The sequence below is a fragment of the Filicampus tigris genome, chromosome 4, assembly GCF_054856515.1.
Source record: "Filicampus tigris isolate MCC_2025a chromosome 4, RoL_Ftig_1.0, whole genome shotgun sequence".
NCBI classification, from domain to species: Eukaryota; Metazoa; Chordata; class Actinopteri; order Syngnathiformes; family Syngnathidae; genus Filicampus; species Filicampus tigris.
The window spans coordinates 16,513,835-16,533,940 of record NC_141220.1 but is presented as its reverse complement, the minus strand read 5'-3'; the positions used below and the strand labels follow the sequence as shown (position 1 = coordinate 16,533,940).

The 20,106-nt window shown below is 38.2% G+C and overlaps 1 protein-coding gene across 2 annotated transcripts in view; it reads right to left on the bottom strand.

The window, feature by feature from the left end:
* Positions 1-19,230, bottom strand: part of rfx4 (regulatory factor X, 4) — a 37,540-nt gene extending 18,310 nt beyond the window's left edge. For both annotated transcript variants that reach the window (XM_086029384.1, XM_086029385.1), the window contains exons 1-4: positions 18,955-19,230; positions 13,895-14,073; positions 1,594-1,680; positions 1,423-1,483 (exon numbers count right to left, since the gene is read on the bottom strand). In XM_086029384.1, coding sequence (XP_085885510.1) covers positions 1,423-1,483; positions 1,594-1,680; positions 13,895-13,937 — 191 coding nt within the window. In that variant the 5' untranslated portion in view covers positions 13,938-14,073; positions 18,955-19,230. The remainder of the gene's footprint in view (positions 1-1,422; positions 1,484-1,593; positions 1,681-13,894; positions 14,074-18,954) is intronic.
* Positions 19,231-20,106: the final 876 nt, after the last annotated feature.

Genomic DNA, 20,106 nt, shown 5'->3' with positions numbered 1-20,106 from the left:
CTATTTACCATCTACGTGTTTTTTTGTTTTTTTTAACGAGTGAAAATAGTAAGGTTTTCTTGATTAAGTTGGATTGTTTGTTTAATATGGATCGATTGATATTGATGCTTTGTTGCAGAAGGACACTCGATCATGTGTCACGGCGGTAAGTCCCCGTTTCATTTGAATATCCACTTAATACGCGGGGTCCGTAGGCTCATTGTTTTATTTATTGCATCACCCATGGATTTAGGTCTTTAAGAAGGCATTTTGTGAAAATGTAGCAGCCTAGGGCAGACGTTTGCTGTTGTGATGTTTCAAAGGCATTTTGCACAATGGGGGCTTCACATGAGCGCCGACTTTGAAGTATTCGGCTACCGCCGGCTTCGTGTTTGTACTCTCTTAATCAATGCAAGTGTTAAATTAGCGATGGATGTATTTTTTTCGGTAGCAGTATGTGGACATGAGTGCGCAAAAGCAATAAACTGTAAGGCATAATACAACTTGAACGAAGTGGTGCCTGGGAACTCAAACAAGTTGTCATTTTAACACTACAAGGATTCCGCCCAACAGTGACGATATAATTCAATTAATCGGTTGATTAATCGGTTATCAGAATTGTATTCTGCCAAGAATATATCATTCTTGCCCAAGCAGTTAAGGAGGTTGGTTGATATTTTTTTACATGATGCTAATTGGAATGGCTCAGCACTCTACATTTTGTCTGCACAAAATTACACTGAACTTTCACATCTATTTTAACTGATGCTTCAATCAAGGCGAGCGAGCGAGAGAGAGAGAGATATATATATATAGAGAGAGAGAGAGGGAGAGAGAGGGAGAGAGATAGAGAGAGTAAAAAATCAACTTTACTGAGCACCTCTCCTATACCACGTAAATTAATCTCTCTCACTCAGGTCAGGCATGTCAAGATGCTGATTAGACAGCTTAATTATTCCACAGGTGTGCCTTTGGTTGCCCATTAAAAAGACCTCTGTAAAATGTGCACTTGAAAATTTTCAACATACCAGTCAGTATGTGATCTGATCACTATTTGCCTTGTTTCGGCAAAGGAGAAGTGCTCAATATCCCAGATTTAGACAGATTCGTGAATATGTGAGAGAAATAAGCTTTTTGTGAGCATAAAAAGTCAAAGCTCATAACAAATAGGAGCAAAGACCAATCTATTTGCTCAGTAAATATGCATGTATACCCCTCCCCATTTTTTTCCCCATCATGGTTAGACTTTTTAAATTACTGTACATTTGACAATAATGTTAGACAATATAGAGTCTATATTTTTAGATTGTATTTGTATGTATTTAAAATAATAGACAAACTATCCCTCATTTTCCAACCATGATGCGAATATTTAGTTTAATACATTTTTTAAACATTTCACTTCACTACAGTATTTGTATATACAAGTGCATAAAAACATACCATTCCAGAGTGGCAGGTGTGGAATGCGGTTTGGAGGCCCTGTTATTTTCCTTTTCTTCATCTGAAATGAGGACAAAAATAATGCTACTTGTCAATAACCCGCCGTCCCCACATTGTGTTGTGTGATTTCTTGCTTGAAGTTAACGTGACATGGTTTATGATGTGACTCACGCTCGTCGGTGGACATGTTGCCCAGGGACATGTGGCTGGAATAACGCTTGCTCTCGCTCTCATTGAGGCATCGCTCGATCCAGCTCTCTGCAGACGCACACGCACACACGCACACATCTAGTTCAATATGGCACATTGACAGAAATCAGTGCGTTTCATATAGAGTCGGATGAAAAAGTTTGGGCACCCGTGATCATTTTCAAGATTTTCCTTTATAAATTGTTGGTTGTTCAGATCAGAAATTTCACTTCAATGCAGTATATCATATAGTAGACGACCACAGTGGTATTTGAGAAGTGAAATAAAGTGGATTGGATTTACAGAAAGTGTGCAATATTTATTTAAGCAAAAGTAAGCAAAAAGAACAGCCTCTAAATGCTTCCTGTAGCTTCCAATGAGGGTCTGGAATCTGGTTGAAGCTATTTTGGACCATTCTTCTTGACAAATCGTCTCCAGTTCATCCAGGTTTGATGGTTTCCAAGCATGGACAGTCTGCTTTAAGTCACACCACAGATTTTCGATAATATTTCGGTCCGGGGATTCACTGAGATGGCCATTCCAAATTGTCGTACTTGTTCCTCTGCATGAATGCCTTAGTAGAATTTGCGCAGCGCTTAGGGTATTGTCTTGTTGAAGTATCCAGTCCTGGCACAACTTCACCTTTGTCACTGATTCCTGAGCATTTTTCTGAAGAATCTGCTGATACTGACTGGAATCCATGCAACCTTCAACTTCACCAGGCTTGGCAGTACCTGCACTGGCCACACAGCCCCATAGCATGATGGAACCACCACCAAATTTGACTGTGGTTAGCAAGTGTTTGTCTTGGAATGCTGTGTTCGACATCCGCCATGCATACCGCCCCTTGTTATGTCCAAATAACTCAATTTGAGTTTATTCAGTCCACAGCACCTTAGTCCAAAATGAAGCTGGCTTGTCCAAATGGACTTTAACATACTTCAAGTGACTCTGTTTGTGGCATGTGCGCAGAAAAGGCTTTTTCTGCATTTTTCGCATACAGCATCTCCTTGTGCAAAGTGCGCTGATTAGTTGAACGATGCACAGTGACACCATCCAAAAATTAAATAAACATGCTATGCATGTTTTTTTAATGAAAAATTACATTTTCATTACATTTTCTGTTTTTTCCCCATTTCTTTCTTTACAGAGCCAATGCAGAATCTTGTAATGTTCAACTTGTTTTTCACCGACTTTTCATGAAATGTTTTTTTTTTTACATTGAACAAAACAAAATATGATATCACAAACATTCAACTTTTTGCATAGCCTATACAGTTGAACCCCCACATATTCGCCGTTCAGCACCTGCAGACTCATCCATTTGCAGATTATTTACCGCATTTTTTGAGGAAAACGCTTAGCGTTGTATTATCCATGTTTTTATAAAAAAATTAAGTGAACTTTTTTTTCAATGCATTTACAATGGCCATCAATTACACTTTTTTTACTATTCACAGTCGGGACGGTCCCTATTCCCTGCGAATAGTAGAGTTCTACTGTATTTTTATTTTTAATTTAATAAAAGTGTGATAGCTTTTTAACATTTTAACTTCTTCTTGTAAACGTCTGGCCATGTTCTTTAAAATACAGTACAGTGAACCCCCAGTATGCGGTCCATTGTTTGTCCTTTGCTAAATCATATACAACCCCTGGCAAAAATTATGGAATCACTAATCTAATAGGATGTTCATTCAGTTGTTTGCATTTGTAGAAGAAAAGGAAGGTCACAGACATGACAAATAACTCATTTCAAATGGCAACTTTCTGGCGTTCAGAAACACGAAAAGAAATCAAGAAAAAATATGGAAGACAGTAACGGTTATATTTTTTAGATCAAGCAAAGTGAAAAAAATATGGAATAACTCAATTCTGGGGACAAAAATATGGACTCACCCTGTAAATTTCCATTACCAAAACTAACACCCGCATAAGGTTAGATCTGCTCATTAGACTACAGCGAAACAGGAGTGATCACACCTTGGAGAGCTGCTGCACCAAGCAGACTGACATCAATCATGTCTCCAATGTGAGAGATGTCAATTGAAACAAAAACATCTTCAAGAAGTTAAATCATTGCACAACGTTGCAAAAAAAATCAAAAAAATCTTGGTTGTTCACAGTCAGCTGTGTCTAAAATCTGGACCAAGTACAAACAACTTGGGAAGGTTGTTAAAGGCACACGCATACTGGCTGACGTGTGTACGTAAGGACGTCAAGACAGAAAACCTCGAGCAATATGTCTTGAAAACAGAAAATGCACAGCAAAAAAAATTACAGAACAAATGGGACGAAACTAAAATGAACGTCTAAGACCAAAGTGCCGAACAGAAATGGGATTTGCATCCTGAAGAAAACATGCAAATTTATCATTGATGACATGGGGCTGCATGTCAAGTAAAGGCACGGGGGAGATGGCTGTCATTACATCTTCAATAAATGCACAAGTTTATGTTGACATTTTGGACACTTTTCTCATCCCATCATTGGAAATCATTTTTCAAGATGTTAATGCATCTAGCCAAAGAGCAAAAACGCTGTAAACATTCCTTGAAGAATGACATATAAGATCAATGTCATGGTCTGCAAATAGTCCAGCTCTCAATCCAATTGAAAATCTTTGGTGGTAGTTGAAGAAATTGGTCCATGACATATCTCAAGGTGCTCTTTGGTTGTTTTTTTTCATGATTCCATCATTTTCCCCACAGAATTACCGGTAAGTGATTGCTTGATTTTTTACTCTCCAAACAAGTAACTGTTACTGACCAGCACATTTTCTTGATTTCTTTTAGTGTTTCTTAAAGCCAGAACGTTGCGATTTCAAATTACTTTAATTTCGTGTCATGCCTGTGATCTGCTTTTTATCTACACAATTAAACAACATCTATCATCACAGACGACCAATTCAGAGACATTTTATGGTCTTCACTTGTTTGACTCATGACCATAAAGACACATAAATGATGTTGGACAACAGTAGACATCTTTTCTTTTGCAACATTTGTTTGGATTTATTTATTTATTAATATTTTTATTAGTCGTCGTTTTCGTACTACTACTAGTATTCATTTATTTATTTATTAAAAATAATTACAAATCATTAAAGCATTTTTGTCACAGTGCATCAGTTGAATGGCAATTTTTTTGGTGTAGCCACTTTGGCCTTGGGGACAGAATAGAACAGACAGACAGATATACTGTTCATTGAGATGTCGCAAATCCTCTTTCAGCTCATCATCACGGCACTAATATTAGCCATTTTACGCAGAGGATAAATAATACATCATAAGTACTGTTATATTGCATGTTTTCGCATCGCAACATAGAAGCGATTTAGCGTGAGCATTAAGATATCAGACTGAAAGGTTAAATTATGTCTTTCTCTGAATACACAAAGTATAATTCTTCGAGTTTAGTTTGAAAATACTCTTTAACTGGGAGTGGCACAAAAGCATATTTTTTTGATGAAATGTTCACTAATTGTATCTGCAAAGCTGCTGCTTGTTGTGAATTGAGTTGAGGCACTTAAATCTACATTTGTAAATCAGAAAAAAAAAAAAACGTTATAAAACATATCATACAAGTGACTTGTTGTTGCAACCCCTGACAGGGAAAAGTTGCTTTTTCTTCTCAGAGAAAGTTGGGATGTGGATTTTTTTCTTTTTGTTTTACTCCTTGGTGGATTAAAACCTTGACCCAACATGCTTGGTCAAATCCTCAATCCAACGCATTGGGTAAAATTAATCCAGCATTGTCTCCCTCCATTTTGGATCCAGCGCTGGGTTAGCTATTTTACTCAATTTGGATTACTTTTAACCCAGCAGTTTTTAGAGTGTAGCATGCCAAAGTTGTCATACTAGTGAGGACAAAGAGTGTACTACTATATGGACCTTAATCTATATATCAAGGATATAAAATAAACGTTCAAACAACTTGTCATTGAGCTGTTTGAGCATGTACTGTATTAGATGTGCTAGCATATTATTAAAGGTACATGGACCTTAAGATGGCTATCAAGGATGTGGCGTATATGTTCACATGGCTTGCCGTAGCCACGGCTCTATTTGAGGGGTTTTTTCATCCACACGGCAGGAATCCAGCCAGCATTGTCCCCCCCCCAACCCCCACCCGCGACCCTCAGGACCCCATTTCTCCCTCCCTGCCTTCCCCCCCTGGGAGAAGATGACGACGGAGCACCCCATCTTAAAAGAACCTGCGCACATTTAGTGAGGAGGCCATTGTGCCCGTTTTCATTTTCAGCTCAACTGGTGTGTGTCTGCTCATGTGAGTGACTGTGTACACGCTTACTGGGAGGCTCACTATTGGAATTCCCAGAAACCAAGAAGTATTAAATTAATTAATCAGCCTATAGAGACTTTGCTTGGTTTTATCAGAAGAACATTAGCATTTTAATGAGAGTTGGCCAAAGGCATAAGCAAGTGCTTACTTGCTTAGTGGCCCTCGATTATCAGGGGATCCCCAAGAGCAATTAACCGTCAGCATTTTATCATTTTTAAATCTTATTTTTGATACATCACTGGTTGAACAGATTGACTTTTCTGTTGTTCAAGACTACTGTACATGACGCTATTTATTTATTATGTTTTGTTATTTATTATGATTTGTTAAAAAACGGATAAAAAAAGTTTAACTTTTTTTTTTTTTGAGTAGTATTGAAGAACACATACCTAATCCAAACATAAAAGTCAAATGTTTGGATTAGATATGTTTTTTTTTTTTTTTAACTAAATTATTTTTTGCACATTTTTACTGTTTTAAGATCTGTCTATTGAACTTTATATAAGCAATGAATCTGCTCCAGGCCCCCCATAAAACACTAACAATTTGTATTCTTTAATGAGAAAAACAGCACTTTACAAGTGCAGTACTTCAGAAAAAGCATACAATAATAATACAATTTAATAGAATGTAAAGATCCTTGGCCACCACAAGCAGAAAAGTACAGTATATACATACAAATATACATGAAGGGGACAGTCACAACTGCTCAGTAAGATTAGTGGGTTTTCACAGAGGCTAAAAAATAAATGCTTGTGAGTACTTTTATTGTCTAATGTGTAGCTGAACAGTGTGTGTTAAAATGTAAGTTGTTAAAAGTTTTATAACACTGCCACATTGATGCTAGTTTCACTAGCCTGTTTATGGCATTTTTTATAATGTATTAGCATTAAGCTAACTATACTTTTGTACGACAAAGTTAAGTGGTTTGGCGAAATACACAACATGTGTGTTTTATGTTTAGTTTTACAATAAACCTCAACTGGACGTCGCAACAAACCTATTTGTTCTTTCAGTTTGTTCGTTAACTCATTATATAAGTATTTGCTTGACCTTTTAGGGTTTACTTTAATACTACCGTTTTGCACATTTTAGGTTAAAGAGGTACTTATTCATTTAGTTGTTGTTGCCCTACATTTTGTACATTGTCGTTGCAGTTTTTGAAGCAAAAAAATAATCAACCAAATAACACTTTTACACTGAATGTATACTACCCTGGTTTTATTTTTGTTTCTTTTAGTAGGCCTTGATCCCACTTAGTGCTTCATCATTTGGAATGTCATGTCACTCTGCTGCACTAAGTGTATAGTAGATGTATGAATGATCAATAATGAATATTATTGGCATGATAGAGTGACCCAAAATCGAATGTTGCTCGGGGCCACATGGAGGTGTGGACCATTTTAATGGGTTGCAAGGCTCCCCTTTTCTTCCACACTAACACTGATAGTGTGTGACAAGCACAGCAGCCATTGTTGGGACACACCGTTGGCAGGAAGGGAGGGGGGGGGTCACAGATATTGAAAAGTGTTTTGGGTGTGGGAGACGGCGAATATATGATGACGGGACCACGCACGAGTGTCCCAGCAGGGGACAAACATGACAAATGTCATTATTGTCAAGGTCTTTATTATTATTAGTAGCAGTAGTAGTTGTACAATGAGCCCCCGTTTTATCAAGGGGGACATGTTTCAGACCCAGCAACAATAGATGAAAACCCACATTATAGAGAGATGGTAGAAACCAATCATTTTAGTAGTTTTAACCCCTTTAAATGTATTACTTAGCGCCTGTTCTCACTTTCTTATTGTCAAGAAAGGGAAAACATCCTTTAACATCACTTTGAGAAACAAAAAGAAGACTTTCACTTGAACAGTTCTCCAAATAAGAGGCACAGCAACTTGCTGCAAGCTGTTTACTGTCAATCTAACACACAAAACAAAATAACATTGTATATCTAAACACCATGTTTGGCAAAACCATGAAATGAAATTTTCCTAGCTTGATGCTAACACATATCATGTGAAATGCAATTAGAGGGGCTAACGGTAATTAGCATCAATGTTACGATAGTTAGAATCCTGTAAACAAGTGCTACTTGAACACACAAAAAGCAGCAACACGGACAGTATAAAGCTCTTACAACAATCCTCACAGGCATACTGTGCTGTATATTCTGTTCTGTGGGAAAAACAACTATTACTGGAGCTTAGTTGGGGACCTTCTCTGTCACTTGTGCCTTCCCTTAATTATGCTGCATGTTTTCCAGTCAACATCAGTGCTGACCGGCATGTTGTGGGACAATGTGGCACTACACCAAAGGCGTACGACATTAAATTCAGACTTGCAGAAGAATGTCAACGTTTTAACTGACAGTTTGTATGGGCCAAATGAGGCACGAGGTCAATGCTGGTAAGTGGCGTCAAAAATGCAAGATATAGTGGGGGTGCAAAGGATGTACCAGTACTGTGAAAATACATTGGAAACACTGTAGTGCAGTAGTAGTAGTAGTAGTAGTAGTAGTAGTAGTAGTAAGTATTGCAACAACATTAGCTACACTTGTGCAATTTAATGCAGGGGTGGACAAACTCGGAGCAAGATTTGAAGCCCATTCCCCGTGCCCACCATTAGCGGGGTTACCCACTGAGCCATCCAGCAACCAATAATGACTTCTAAAAATTATAAATTAAATTTACTTCAACCAAGCATTTTTTTTAAGTGCGCACCGTGTGCGTTCATGTCACTTTAGACAAAATATTAGGTACACCAAGACAAATGTTCACTTCGTGGAAATCCTAAACTCACATCAGTTACTCTGCACCAAAATTCTGCACTGTTGTATTATTATTTCGACCATTTTTTTGTCCTTCCACATATGTCAACTGATTCAAACCACACAAAATTAAGGACATTTGGGCTCCAAAAATTCCTAGTTTTTCCACAATTCCACATTTTTACATGAAAAAGAAAAAACGAACTAGATCAAAGCAAGTGAAAAACAACAAAGCAACTGGAAGAAAAAAAAAGACTACCGGGTACATTTTTTCCAAATATAAAAAGGTTAGAAAATCACTCCTGAATTGAGATTTAAGGCAGATAAAATGCACCCTAAATTTGAACTCTTCCAACAAGAAAGAAAATAGCTGAAAATAGAACTCTCTTTATTCTTTAAGACAAACATTTTAGATACAAAGCGGGCCAAAATGTTGGGTACACAATCTAACACGATACGATATTAAAAGCTACACTTGGGGTTGCTACAGCCGGCCGGAGTATCCTCCCAATTCTCTATGACAGTCAACCAAACAAGAAGAAGCCTGATTCATTTGCTTTCTTCTAACTGACACACTGAGTGGGTCACAATATTAGGCACACCTGGACCACCACCACAATCCAAAACAAATATTATCCACTCTTTATAAAGAAAATATAGCAATATTGCAGATTTTTAACCTATTGTTTTTTTAATGGCTTTTTACAGTATCCAGGCAAGTCTGAATTTAGAGTTGGACGCCTTTAGTGTTGTGTCGAAACACGCCGGAAGAGATGAAACGTAGTTAAGGGCAGGAAGAAGCGGCAGAGAAGGTCCCCAACTAAGTTCCAGTAATAGTCACTGCTCCCACAGAGCAGAGAGAATATATGCCTCTGAGTATTTTTGTATGCTTTATTTGTGTTACTGCTCACCATGTGTGTTACAGTAACAGTTATTTGAAGGTTTATAATGACCCTAACAGCTATGCTAATTCCCTTAGCCTGTTTATGCCGTTTGGCACTATGATAAGCATTAAGCTAGTGGACTTTTTTTTTTAGACAAAATATGCTTTGGTTGAACATTTTGGTGCTTGAATATAGAATGTTTAATGCGCTTTTGTTTGAAGCACAGTTTAACATTACATTTCAACAGGAGTGAAAAATAAACGGCTTGAAGCAAGCCCGCATGACCTCTTATTTGGAGAACTGCTACAGAGTGAAATCTAACGGCGTCTTTATACTCCCGGCTACGACAACTGTCGTATTGCATCACAGGACGGACGCGTTGTGTTGCGCGGCAGGTCTGCGACATGTCTGCAGCGCATGAAGCGTACATTGTTGCTGCGCGTACGATGCCGCACACACTCTCTCGTGATTCCGGTCCGTTATGTCGCATGGCGTACAGTTTTCCCCAGCTCGGTTCTTCGAGGGTGATTTATTTGTCACCACGGAGGAGAGGATCCGCACCACGCAACTTGTTGCTGCTGCGAAGCAAACTAAGTGAGCAGCGGCGCCGGTTTTATGTCACTTATGTGTGTGTATAGAAGCCAACACACGCACGTACCACCTTCGCCGCGACCTTTCTGATCGATTTCGCAATACAATTAAATGCATTGCTTAGTCATCAAGGTTGCTTTGTTCTTGCAGGCACAATATCCATTTTTGTCGCCGTCACTTTGTTCGTTGCTCGGCAGTAAAAACGCAGACCGAAATTGGCCAGAACAGCCAAAGGAAATTCCACTCTGTGGTGTCCCAGCTAATATCAGACCTAGCGACACCCTCCGACTTGGAGTAAAACGGCAACACATTTCCAAAACAACGTGTGTGGGTTGCGCGCAAGTATAAAGGCAAACTGTGTGCGACATTGCCACGGTGACGTCGTGCGCGCGGACGTCACCCGTGGGAATTCAAAGGAGCCTTAAAGTGGAAATCAACCCAAACACATTTTTTTCAAGAATATGTTCTCAACAGGCCCAGTAGTTGAAACACAACATTCTGATTAATATTGTGTTTGTGGAATATGAGTTTACACAGCAAAACCCACCTTTCTAGCCATCTCAGGGGGCGGCCATTTGTCAGTTCTGTCGACTGAAAATGACATCACAACTGCTCAGGGCTCAGGTAACGACCAATCGCGGCTCACCTTCTGAAAACAGGTCAGCCGTGATTGGTCGTTACCTGAGCCCTGAGCAGTTGTGATGTCATTTTCAATCGAAAGACGTGACAAAATGGCCGCCCCTAGAGATGGCTAAAAATGGGTGGGTTAACTCTTATTCCACAAATGCAATATTTATCAGAATGCCTTGTTTCAACTAGTGGGCTTGCATAGAACATATTCTTGAAAAAAATATGTTTGGGTTGACCTCCCCTTTGAGGAATTCTTTAAATTTAAATGCCTTTAAAACAGCAAGTGAGATGGCTAAAACTATTCAAAAAAGGTTTTCCTTAGTCTCTCCATATCAAAAATGTTCACCTAACACAAGTTCGTATGTAACGTATCCCCCACCATAAACGTGGATTCACTGTTATGCACAAGTTTTGGATTGACAGTATCAGAGAGCTATTTATGTAACAATTTATGCGTATTTAACAATTGTTCTACTACACAAGACCCGAATAAATGAGCAACATGTTAGAAACATCTCTCAGTGTGACGCCACCCAAACTCAATAATGAATCAAAAGCTCTAGGACAGGTGTCAATCAAAACTGAGCATTGGTATCTTTGTATTGTATCTCGGAGCTGGATTGTGCAAGTTCAGTTTTTAATAGCCTTCTTCGTGCTAATATGCTAATTGATGTTACACAACTTGGAAGCAACCATTGCTTTTGCATCTGGGAAACAGCACAAACACAATTTCGGGCCTCCGGCAGCAGATTATGATTTTATTTTAACGTTATAATTTGATTAAATTCCAAACTTCAAAAAATGGTGTTGGGGGGGGCGGGGGGATTGAAGGGGGTAAGAAGAAAAAAAGCAAAAGCAGCTGAAGTGAAGCTAATTCTCCACACAAGCTTCATTTGTCCCTGGGGAAGATAAGTACGGGACGGAAATAATTGGATTAAAGTCGATCAACAAGTGGGACGGATGTTCACACATTTCTGAACACACACTGTGGACTAAGTGACCCGACACACACGGCCGGCGTGCACCTGCATGCTCAATCACAAAACGCCTTTGAATGGAGGGAATTACACTTCCCTTGCACTATTAATTTTATTGATACATAAAGTGAGCTGGAAAAAACATTGATTGCGCAGACTTGATTCAGCTTTAAAGGTCACGGATGCTATTCTAATTCGATATAGTTAAAGTAATTTTTAAAAGGAACAGTTTTTTTGATGTCTGAATGTCTACATGTAAATTACTCAACTATTATCTTTAGAACTAACCGTATACTTAACATTGTATTTCAAACTTTAACATGAAAAAAGTGACTGGACTTTTGTTACTGATGCAACTTCTTCACCTCCCCAATCCCCATTTGAAACTTTATGTATTTATTTTTCCATTAGCACTCTATTTTAAAGTTTCACTTTAAAACGGTGGCTGGATACTGGACTTTACGGTAATCAGTAATGGTACTTTTTTAAAACAGATTATTGTTTTTATTATATATTTTTATTACATATAGATTAAAAATTAATCACAGATTTTTTTTTGTCAAAACAACACCCTACTCACCCTATACTAAACTTCAGCTTTAAAAAAGGAACTCACATCAGAGTTTTCTGATGCTACTTTATCTATTTTAAGATAGATTTTTTTTTTAATTAAAAAAAAAGCTGGCTAATGACTAAAAACTGATCATACATTGAATTTTCTTTCAATTCATTGAATTAGAACGTTTATTAAAGGGGCAACTTAAAAACAAAAACACACAACAAAAAATGTCTTTCTCTTGTTCTATTTATTCCCTCATTTAAACTTAAAAAAGTGAGCCATGCACCTTTTTTTTCCTTCACTCTACAGGTACTTTTATCATGATGTTAATTCTTTAAAAATCATGAATTGCGGTTTGTTTGGGTAGAAATTTTTCCCTAATATAAAATTTAGAAAAATAAGAACAAAATAATCATCTCTTGCAACAAATGACCCTATTCTTAGTTTAAACACACACACACACACACATATACACACACAGACAAAACTAACCTTATGTAATCATAGTTAACTGGGCAGGCCCCTTCAAATTTACAAATGAAATAAAATTATTTGGACAAATTTCACCCTAATTCTGAACTTTTCTAGCATTTATTAACTGCATGTTTTCCACAAAACTTCAACCAACTCAAAAATACAACAAAAAAATGGAAAAAAAAACTAATTAGACACAAGCCATAGGATATTATTTTAAAGAAAAAAAATCGTTTTTATAAACAAATATACTTTAAAAATGAAAAAATCACTCCTTAATTTTGAGTTTTAAACTTCACAAAAACTGAAGCTTTTAGCTGAAAGATGACCTACTCTTTCAAAGTATATATTTTTTAAAAACTAGAAAAACATTTTTTTTTTTAAATAAATGTAAAGCATTACTCCTGAATATTTTTTTCCCCATCAATGGTCCCCAACTTTGAAGTTTTCTAAACAATTCAGAATTTAGCTCTAACTCTTTAAAGACATAATAATAATAAAAAACATACTAGACGTAAGCACTTACACAAATAATTTATATATATAAAAAAACAATTAAATTAAAAGTTACTCCTAATTTTTTTTCCATTATTAGAAAATATTGCCTCGAATTAAACCTTCCAAAATGTAAAAATGTATCAGAAAAAAGGAGCCACAAAACATACTATTTAGAAATACGTTTTAACTAGACATGTTTAATTATTAAAAAAATAACCAGAATTTATATATTTTAAAAATACTACAAAACTATATTAGAAAATATACGATTAGTTGTCATTTTTAGAAAATCCAATTTGAAATGTTTCTCGATAAATGAAGTGTTCAGCTGAAAAGAGCAGCAACTCTACTCTTTATAAACAAAATAAGCAAAAACTGGACATATGCCAAAGACAGGCCCAAAATGGGAAAAAACTACCCCTCAAAAATTCAGAAATGAATTGCGAACTTTTCTCCAACTTTCCAAAAATGAGGACGCGATCTGACAACAGCAACAACCAAAAGCCCGTCTTGCCTGTCTTTCAGGGCGCTTCCCTTTGGGAACTTCCCAAAAGCGTTTGACGCGAGGCCCGAGGCGGCCTGGAGGCATCCCACTGACCTGTGGAATCCATGTCAGGCTCCTCCAGCAGCCCGCAGTGCATCCTCTTCCCATCCAGCACTCCTCCGGGTAGAAAACGGCTGCCACTTTTCCTCCTCCTCCTCCTCCACCTGCTCTCTATCCTCGCCCGGCTCGCCGTCTCCCCGACCACTGGCCGTCGGAGGGGAGATGCTGAGGCTCTGAGTGGACGAGAGAGAGAGTGAGCGAGAGCGAGTGAGGGTACGTGTGGGTGGGGAATGGTGGGGAACCGTGCGTGTGGGGGGATGTTTTAGAGGGTCCTCCAGAAATCCAGCGGGGGCAAAGGCAGAGCCGTCAAAATGTTTGCTGATGTTTCATGGGAAAGGGGGCTGATTTTTATAGGAGCCCTGATGGGGACATGTCATTGATAGGCTTGCGGGGCTGATGAATGGCCCCCGAGTCAGATGGGGATGTGGCAAGGCTCACTGGAAGTCTTTTGTGGGCCTCTTTTGAATAAGAAAAGCTCCCCTCCCAAGGAAAGAAAAAAAAAAAAAAAAAGCAGGGAGGGAGGACGTTGAAGGGGGCGGTGGGCCTCCCCATCCTCCATGATGGCATTTCATACGCTTTCACAGCACACACAACTCTCACTTCCAAAGTGTCCAATCGCGGTTCCTCACGCTCTGAATCATCATTTCTAAGGACTGGATTTGAAAACACAAGGAAGTCACTCACTAGCTACGTATATTTTGCCATACACAACATGTGCGGGAGGAATGTACTCCTTCACGGAGTGCACATTTTCAATATCCTTGATTACCCAGCGTGTGGTCCATGTACGAGAACGCACTTTGTCCTCACCGGTAAAACAATTCAGTGGCACTTGTCGAACGACAAGGGTGCATTTGTCATGTCTTTTTGACCTGTAGTGCCACTTTTGGCTTCTTCTTCTTCTTGTAGGTAGACTTGAAGATGGCTATCAAGTAGAGCTGAACTATTTTGAAAAATAATCAAATCACAATTTTTTTTTTAACATTGCGATTGCGAGTTAAAATGAGAGGATTTTTTTCAAGGCCATGTATTTTTTTTCCAAACAAGCAGTAAATTAACCTGTGTTGCAATAAACAATATCAGGTTTATTATACTGTATATAAATGTTTTGATCTCATAGGTTATGCTTATGCTCAAATAAAGGCAAATGAACCATGACTTAATATGGAAGACAGTTTATGTATCTATTTCAATTAGATTTGGTAACTTAGGAATCACTTTGACTTGCAGCCTTTTAAGCGTTGACTGACAACTTCACAAAATTCTACTAAACAAGTGTAGCATAAACACAAGTCAGTAAATCAGCAATCACTTCAACTTTTCATGTATCATGAAACAATGATATGTAAACATATACACTTCTGCACTTCTCAAGCACAGACATGATCTAGATGCTATATAAAACTAAAACATAAAAACTAAAGCCTACCGACCAACTGACATGAAGTGTTTTTTTTCCCCCAAATTGCAGCGTTTGTGATTTGAAAATTGCATTCTACTAGATTGCTATGTAGATTTGAATTGGATTAATTGTTCAGCACTAATATCAAGGATATCAAATATATATTATTGTATTCAATATCCTTGAATACATCAAATACATGTATCCCATATCCTTGATATTCATCTTAAAGTCCAGATACTAGTAGTTTGCTCTTTAAACTCACTAATAAGACAATTCAGCGCACTAGTAGAACAATAACGGTGCACTAGTAGAATGACTGTCTTACTAGTAAAGTTTTTTTTTGTGTTCAAATGTTCAAACAAACTGATGGAAAGCAGCTTGAGCTTTGAGATTTGTTAGATACTCTTTATATCCAGGTTAAGGTTAATGTACGAATACACACTTCAGTATCAAGACAATTGGGTGCACTAGTAGAAAGGGTGCCTTTTTCCATTAATGCAAAACATTTCCACACTCTAGTACAGTAGAACAACTCTGTCACTAGTTGACCACTGCGTGCTTCTAGTACTATTAGTAACATTACAAAATTCTACAAGTTAACATTGAGCACTTCACATGTTAACTACTGCACTGTTTTACCTCACTAGTAACGTAGTTGTCCTAGTCAGAATTGTCCTACTAGTGTGCACAAAAGTCATACAGTATTGGGGGGCAACATTTTGTAGTAAGACACAGTCATTCTACTAGTGCAACCTAGTATAGCCTGCTTCAGGTCCATGTACTAGTTAGTACATTCTTTGTTTTCACTAGGAAGAAAATACAGCACACTAGGGTGCACTTGTAGAAAGACTATCTAAATTACAATGATGTTTGATGCTCTAATTGCTCTCCTAGTGCACCGAATTGTCTTATGAGTGTGAACAAAGAGTGTACTATTGGGACCTTGAGCTGGATATCAAATATATCATATAAATGCTTTAATGCTCGCGTGGCTAATCCGTTCAAGCTAACTCAATCCACGATCAATAATATAATGGAAATTTGTAACGTTTGCAGCAGCAAATAACGTGGCTTTATGGCTTGGTGTGGACTAACTGTTTTACTGGAATACTTTTACTGGACCCTTGTCGACGTAATAGGACCATTTTTGATGGATTATGATATTGTTTTGGAAATTTGTGAGGCTGAAATGGTGAGTTCTGTATTTTTGGTGGGTTTGCGAGTGTCTCGCTGAGCCTGCAGATATGATTGTATCTTAAAATGTTCAGCATTATTCAAATCTCCAGGAACTCCGTATTTTTAACGGTGTATCTCATGCCCGGGCATGTTTCCAGTTAGTGACGTAAATTCCCTGGTTTGTTCGAGACATAGCAAATGTCCTGCATGCTGGACGCATGGCACGTTAAAAGTTTTAATGACTTCCCATACTAGTAGCATGCAGATGCCAACTGCTGCAGTTTGGTCTAACCAGCAGCGATGGGCATTTGGTCCCAGGGATGGAACAGTCAGTCCTTTTGTCCGGGACGGACGCCTATTTTGGGGACGGGGGACGAGAAGTTTTTTTAAAAAGGAGGGACTAAGCAAGGACAGAAGTGGGTTTTCGTTCTCTTGGGGTCTGTAGTATGGGGACTGACTGTGTGTGGTTGTGTTGGCAGCTAAATGCTATCATGGTCGACACTTAAACTGTTGTAAACAATTCAATCCACTCACGATACTTCCAGCCGGTAAGTGGATGTGAATAGGAAATTAGCCAGATAATGAGCTTTAAATAATGTCTATGAATTATGAAACCTTTGCCGTTAGCATCCCTCCCACGGTGTCATGCATGGACGTTTTTTTTTTGTGGGACGGGCTGACGAAATGTCAGGACGGAAACACTTTAATCGGGCGAGGACGGACGGGGTCGGAAGACGATTATTTTTTCGAATAAGAACAGAGGGACGATGATGGAAGGGTGCCGAGGTCGCGGACGGAGGGTGGACCGGCAAATTAGTCGGGCAAATTTGCCATACTAGTAACAACTCGATGTTACTAATGAGGCCAAACTGTCTGTAAGTTGACAACTGCATGCTACTAGTACTCAAAGTGATCATTTAATACATTATAGCCAGAGTACTAGTAGCATTTAGCATGTCATCTGATGCACAGTTTTGCCTCATGAAACGTAGTGGCTCTTCTAGTGTGCCGAAACGTCATATAGTAGTGGAAAAAAAAACATGACAAGTAAGGCACAGTCACTCAATTCATGTGAATGAATTGTCTTACTCGCGAGGACACAAAGCGTACTTGTATAAGGACCTCTAGCTGGATGTCAAAGATACTGAATAAATGCTCAAACGGCTTCCCGAAAATTCCACATCGCTGGCGTCGGGCCAAAACCTCATCATTTACAATTTGGTGAATTACATTTTTTTTAATCTATACTATTGGTCATTCCACATGTGTGGGTGTTACTTTTACACATTATTGACCTCATGTGTATATGCCGGGGATGGGCAACTTAAATGATAGAGGGGGCCACAATTTGTGTCAGTGTTATTGGGGGGGCACATAGGACCATGCACTTCCAAACCAGATGTATGATTAAAAATGCAATTTTCAGCAACAAAGGCTTTGACTAATCCAAAAATAACCACATACTGGATTTTTTTTCCAGTGCAACCCGCTCTCGTGCATAAAAATTACCGTCCAAGGACGGCACAAAACTGCTGAACAGCAAACAAGCATTACGTTCGATACATTTTGTGCATTTTTTCACAAAAATCAACTTGCTCAAAATATTGATATTATTGAGTTACTATGATTGTCCTGCATGTCATTCCAAATCTGCAAAAAATTCTTAGAGCTACTGCCTGATGTAGTGTAAGACCTTCTGATGGTGAATTGTGATATTACTTAATTTAAAACGGTGGAACACCCATGTATAATTGACGGCCATTAAATGCATTATAGGACAAAAATAATAATTGTGTTGCTTGGTTTGCTCCCTAAAAACACAAATTATAAGGTAAATAAATATTTGAAAAAAAAAAAGGGTTTAAGAAAAGGTACCAAGGTACCAGTTACCAAGTTGCAAGTATTTCGGGTCCACTTTAGTAGAGGAAACATGTTTATAATGCCCCCTAAGCCCCCCCCAAAATGTATTTTCCTTTCTTACACACTTACAATCGATTTTGACTGAACTTTTCTACATTGTTTTTTTCTTACATGACACTTGGACCGTGCATGGAAATGACTCCCAAAGCTATAATCTGGCATGGAGCATCTCTACTTGAATGTTTTAACCTGAATGAAATAAGCAAAACTCAAAGTATACATTCAGGACATGTACACAAACGAAGCTGTATAAAGTGTGCAATAGTACTGATTTCCTGTCAGGGGGTTTATCACCTCAACCTTATTTTGGTGCGCCTGCGACAAGCAGCGGGGACAGTCACAAAAGGAGGGGAGGCAAAGAGAAGAGAAAGTGAGTGAGAAAAAGGGGGGCGGGGGGTAAAAGTGTAAAGCCCCAGGCTGGTGGGGCTCTGATGGAGTGCCTGAGAGCTGGAGAAGGGAAAGCTGTGATTAGAATATGAATGGAACCACAGGAGAGGAGGAGGAGGAGGAGAAGAAGAAGAGGAGAAAGGAGGATTATGGCTGAATTACTCACCGCAACGTAGAGAGGAGGACTTTTTCGCCGGACTTTTTTTTTTTTTTTTTTTTTTACCCACAAGCCACCTGGAAAGCTGCAATACACACTCACACACAAGCAAAGAGATGTTTAAAGTGAACATTAAGGCGTAATACACAAAAGTCAGATAAGGAGGATGTCATTAATTGCGGCCAATTAACAAGAACAGGTGCATCCTTCCTCTTATCACGTGCACGCTCACAAATGGATGTGCACGCCTTTTGTTCCATTGCGAAAGTCCCCAATTGTGTGTGTGTGTGTGGGGGGGGGGGGGGGGGGGTGTGGGTGTGTGTGTGTGTGTGTGTGTGTGGCATTCAGGCTTTGATGGGAGGAAATCATACGTCCAAAAAGGGATTTTGTCGACTTGACATGAATGTCGCCCAATACAAAGCGGGTTATGACATCATCACAAGAGCTTTTATCAGCTATAAGCAAAACAAACAAGTCGTTTTATTCATGGGTTCAACTCTCAATTCAAACAGGAGGAGGTAGGGAATTTTGTGTTATTACATTGGCTTTATTACACTGCTTTTTAAATGATAATTTATATGCAGGTGCATGGCAATAAATTGGAATGTGACAGAAAAGTTCATTTATTTAAATAGCTCAATTGGAAAAGTAAAACTTCACCTTTAAAAATGGACCTGAATTTTGAATTTTCAGATGCTATTTAGTAATACATTAACATTTATTTTTATTACACTCGTTTTTAATATTTAATTTAGGTGGAAGTGCATAAAAAATTAGAATATCATTACATTCATATTACCAGTATATACTTCATATTATATTCATTCATTCATATATTCATTTATGAAATGGTGCCTTTTAATATCGATTGAAACACTGACTTTACAGAAAATCAGTAATATAATACAATCAAACTATTTTTGTTTAGCGCTCAAAACATGAATTAAGCACACCTCATTGAAAAAAAACAAGTACTTTACTACTTTTTTTGTTGCTGTTGACTTTTTTGTCCCTAATAAAGGTTTTGAGTGATGACTTAATTGTTAATTAATTAATTATTCCTTTGTGCTTTCATTTATGCAATAGTATTTGTATTTTTTCTAACTCTTGGTAATAAAATACGATTAAAAATGATGCAAAATTCTAAATAGTATTCCGCAT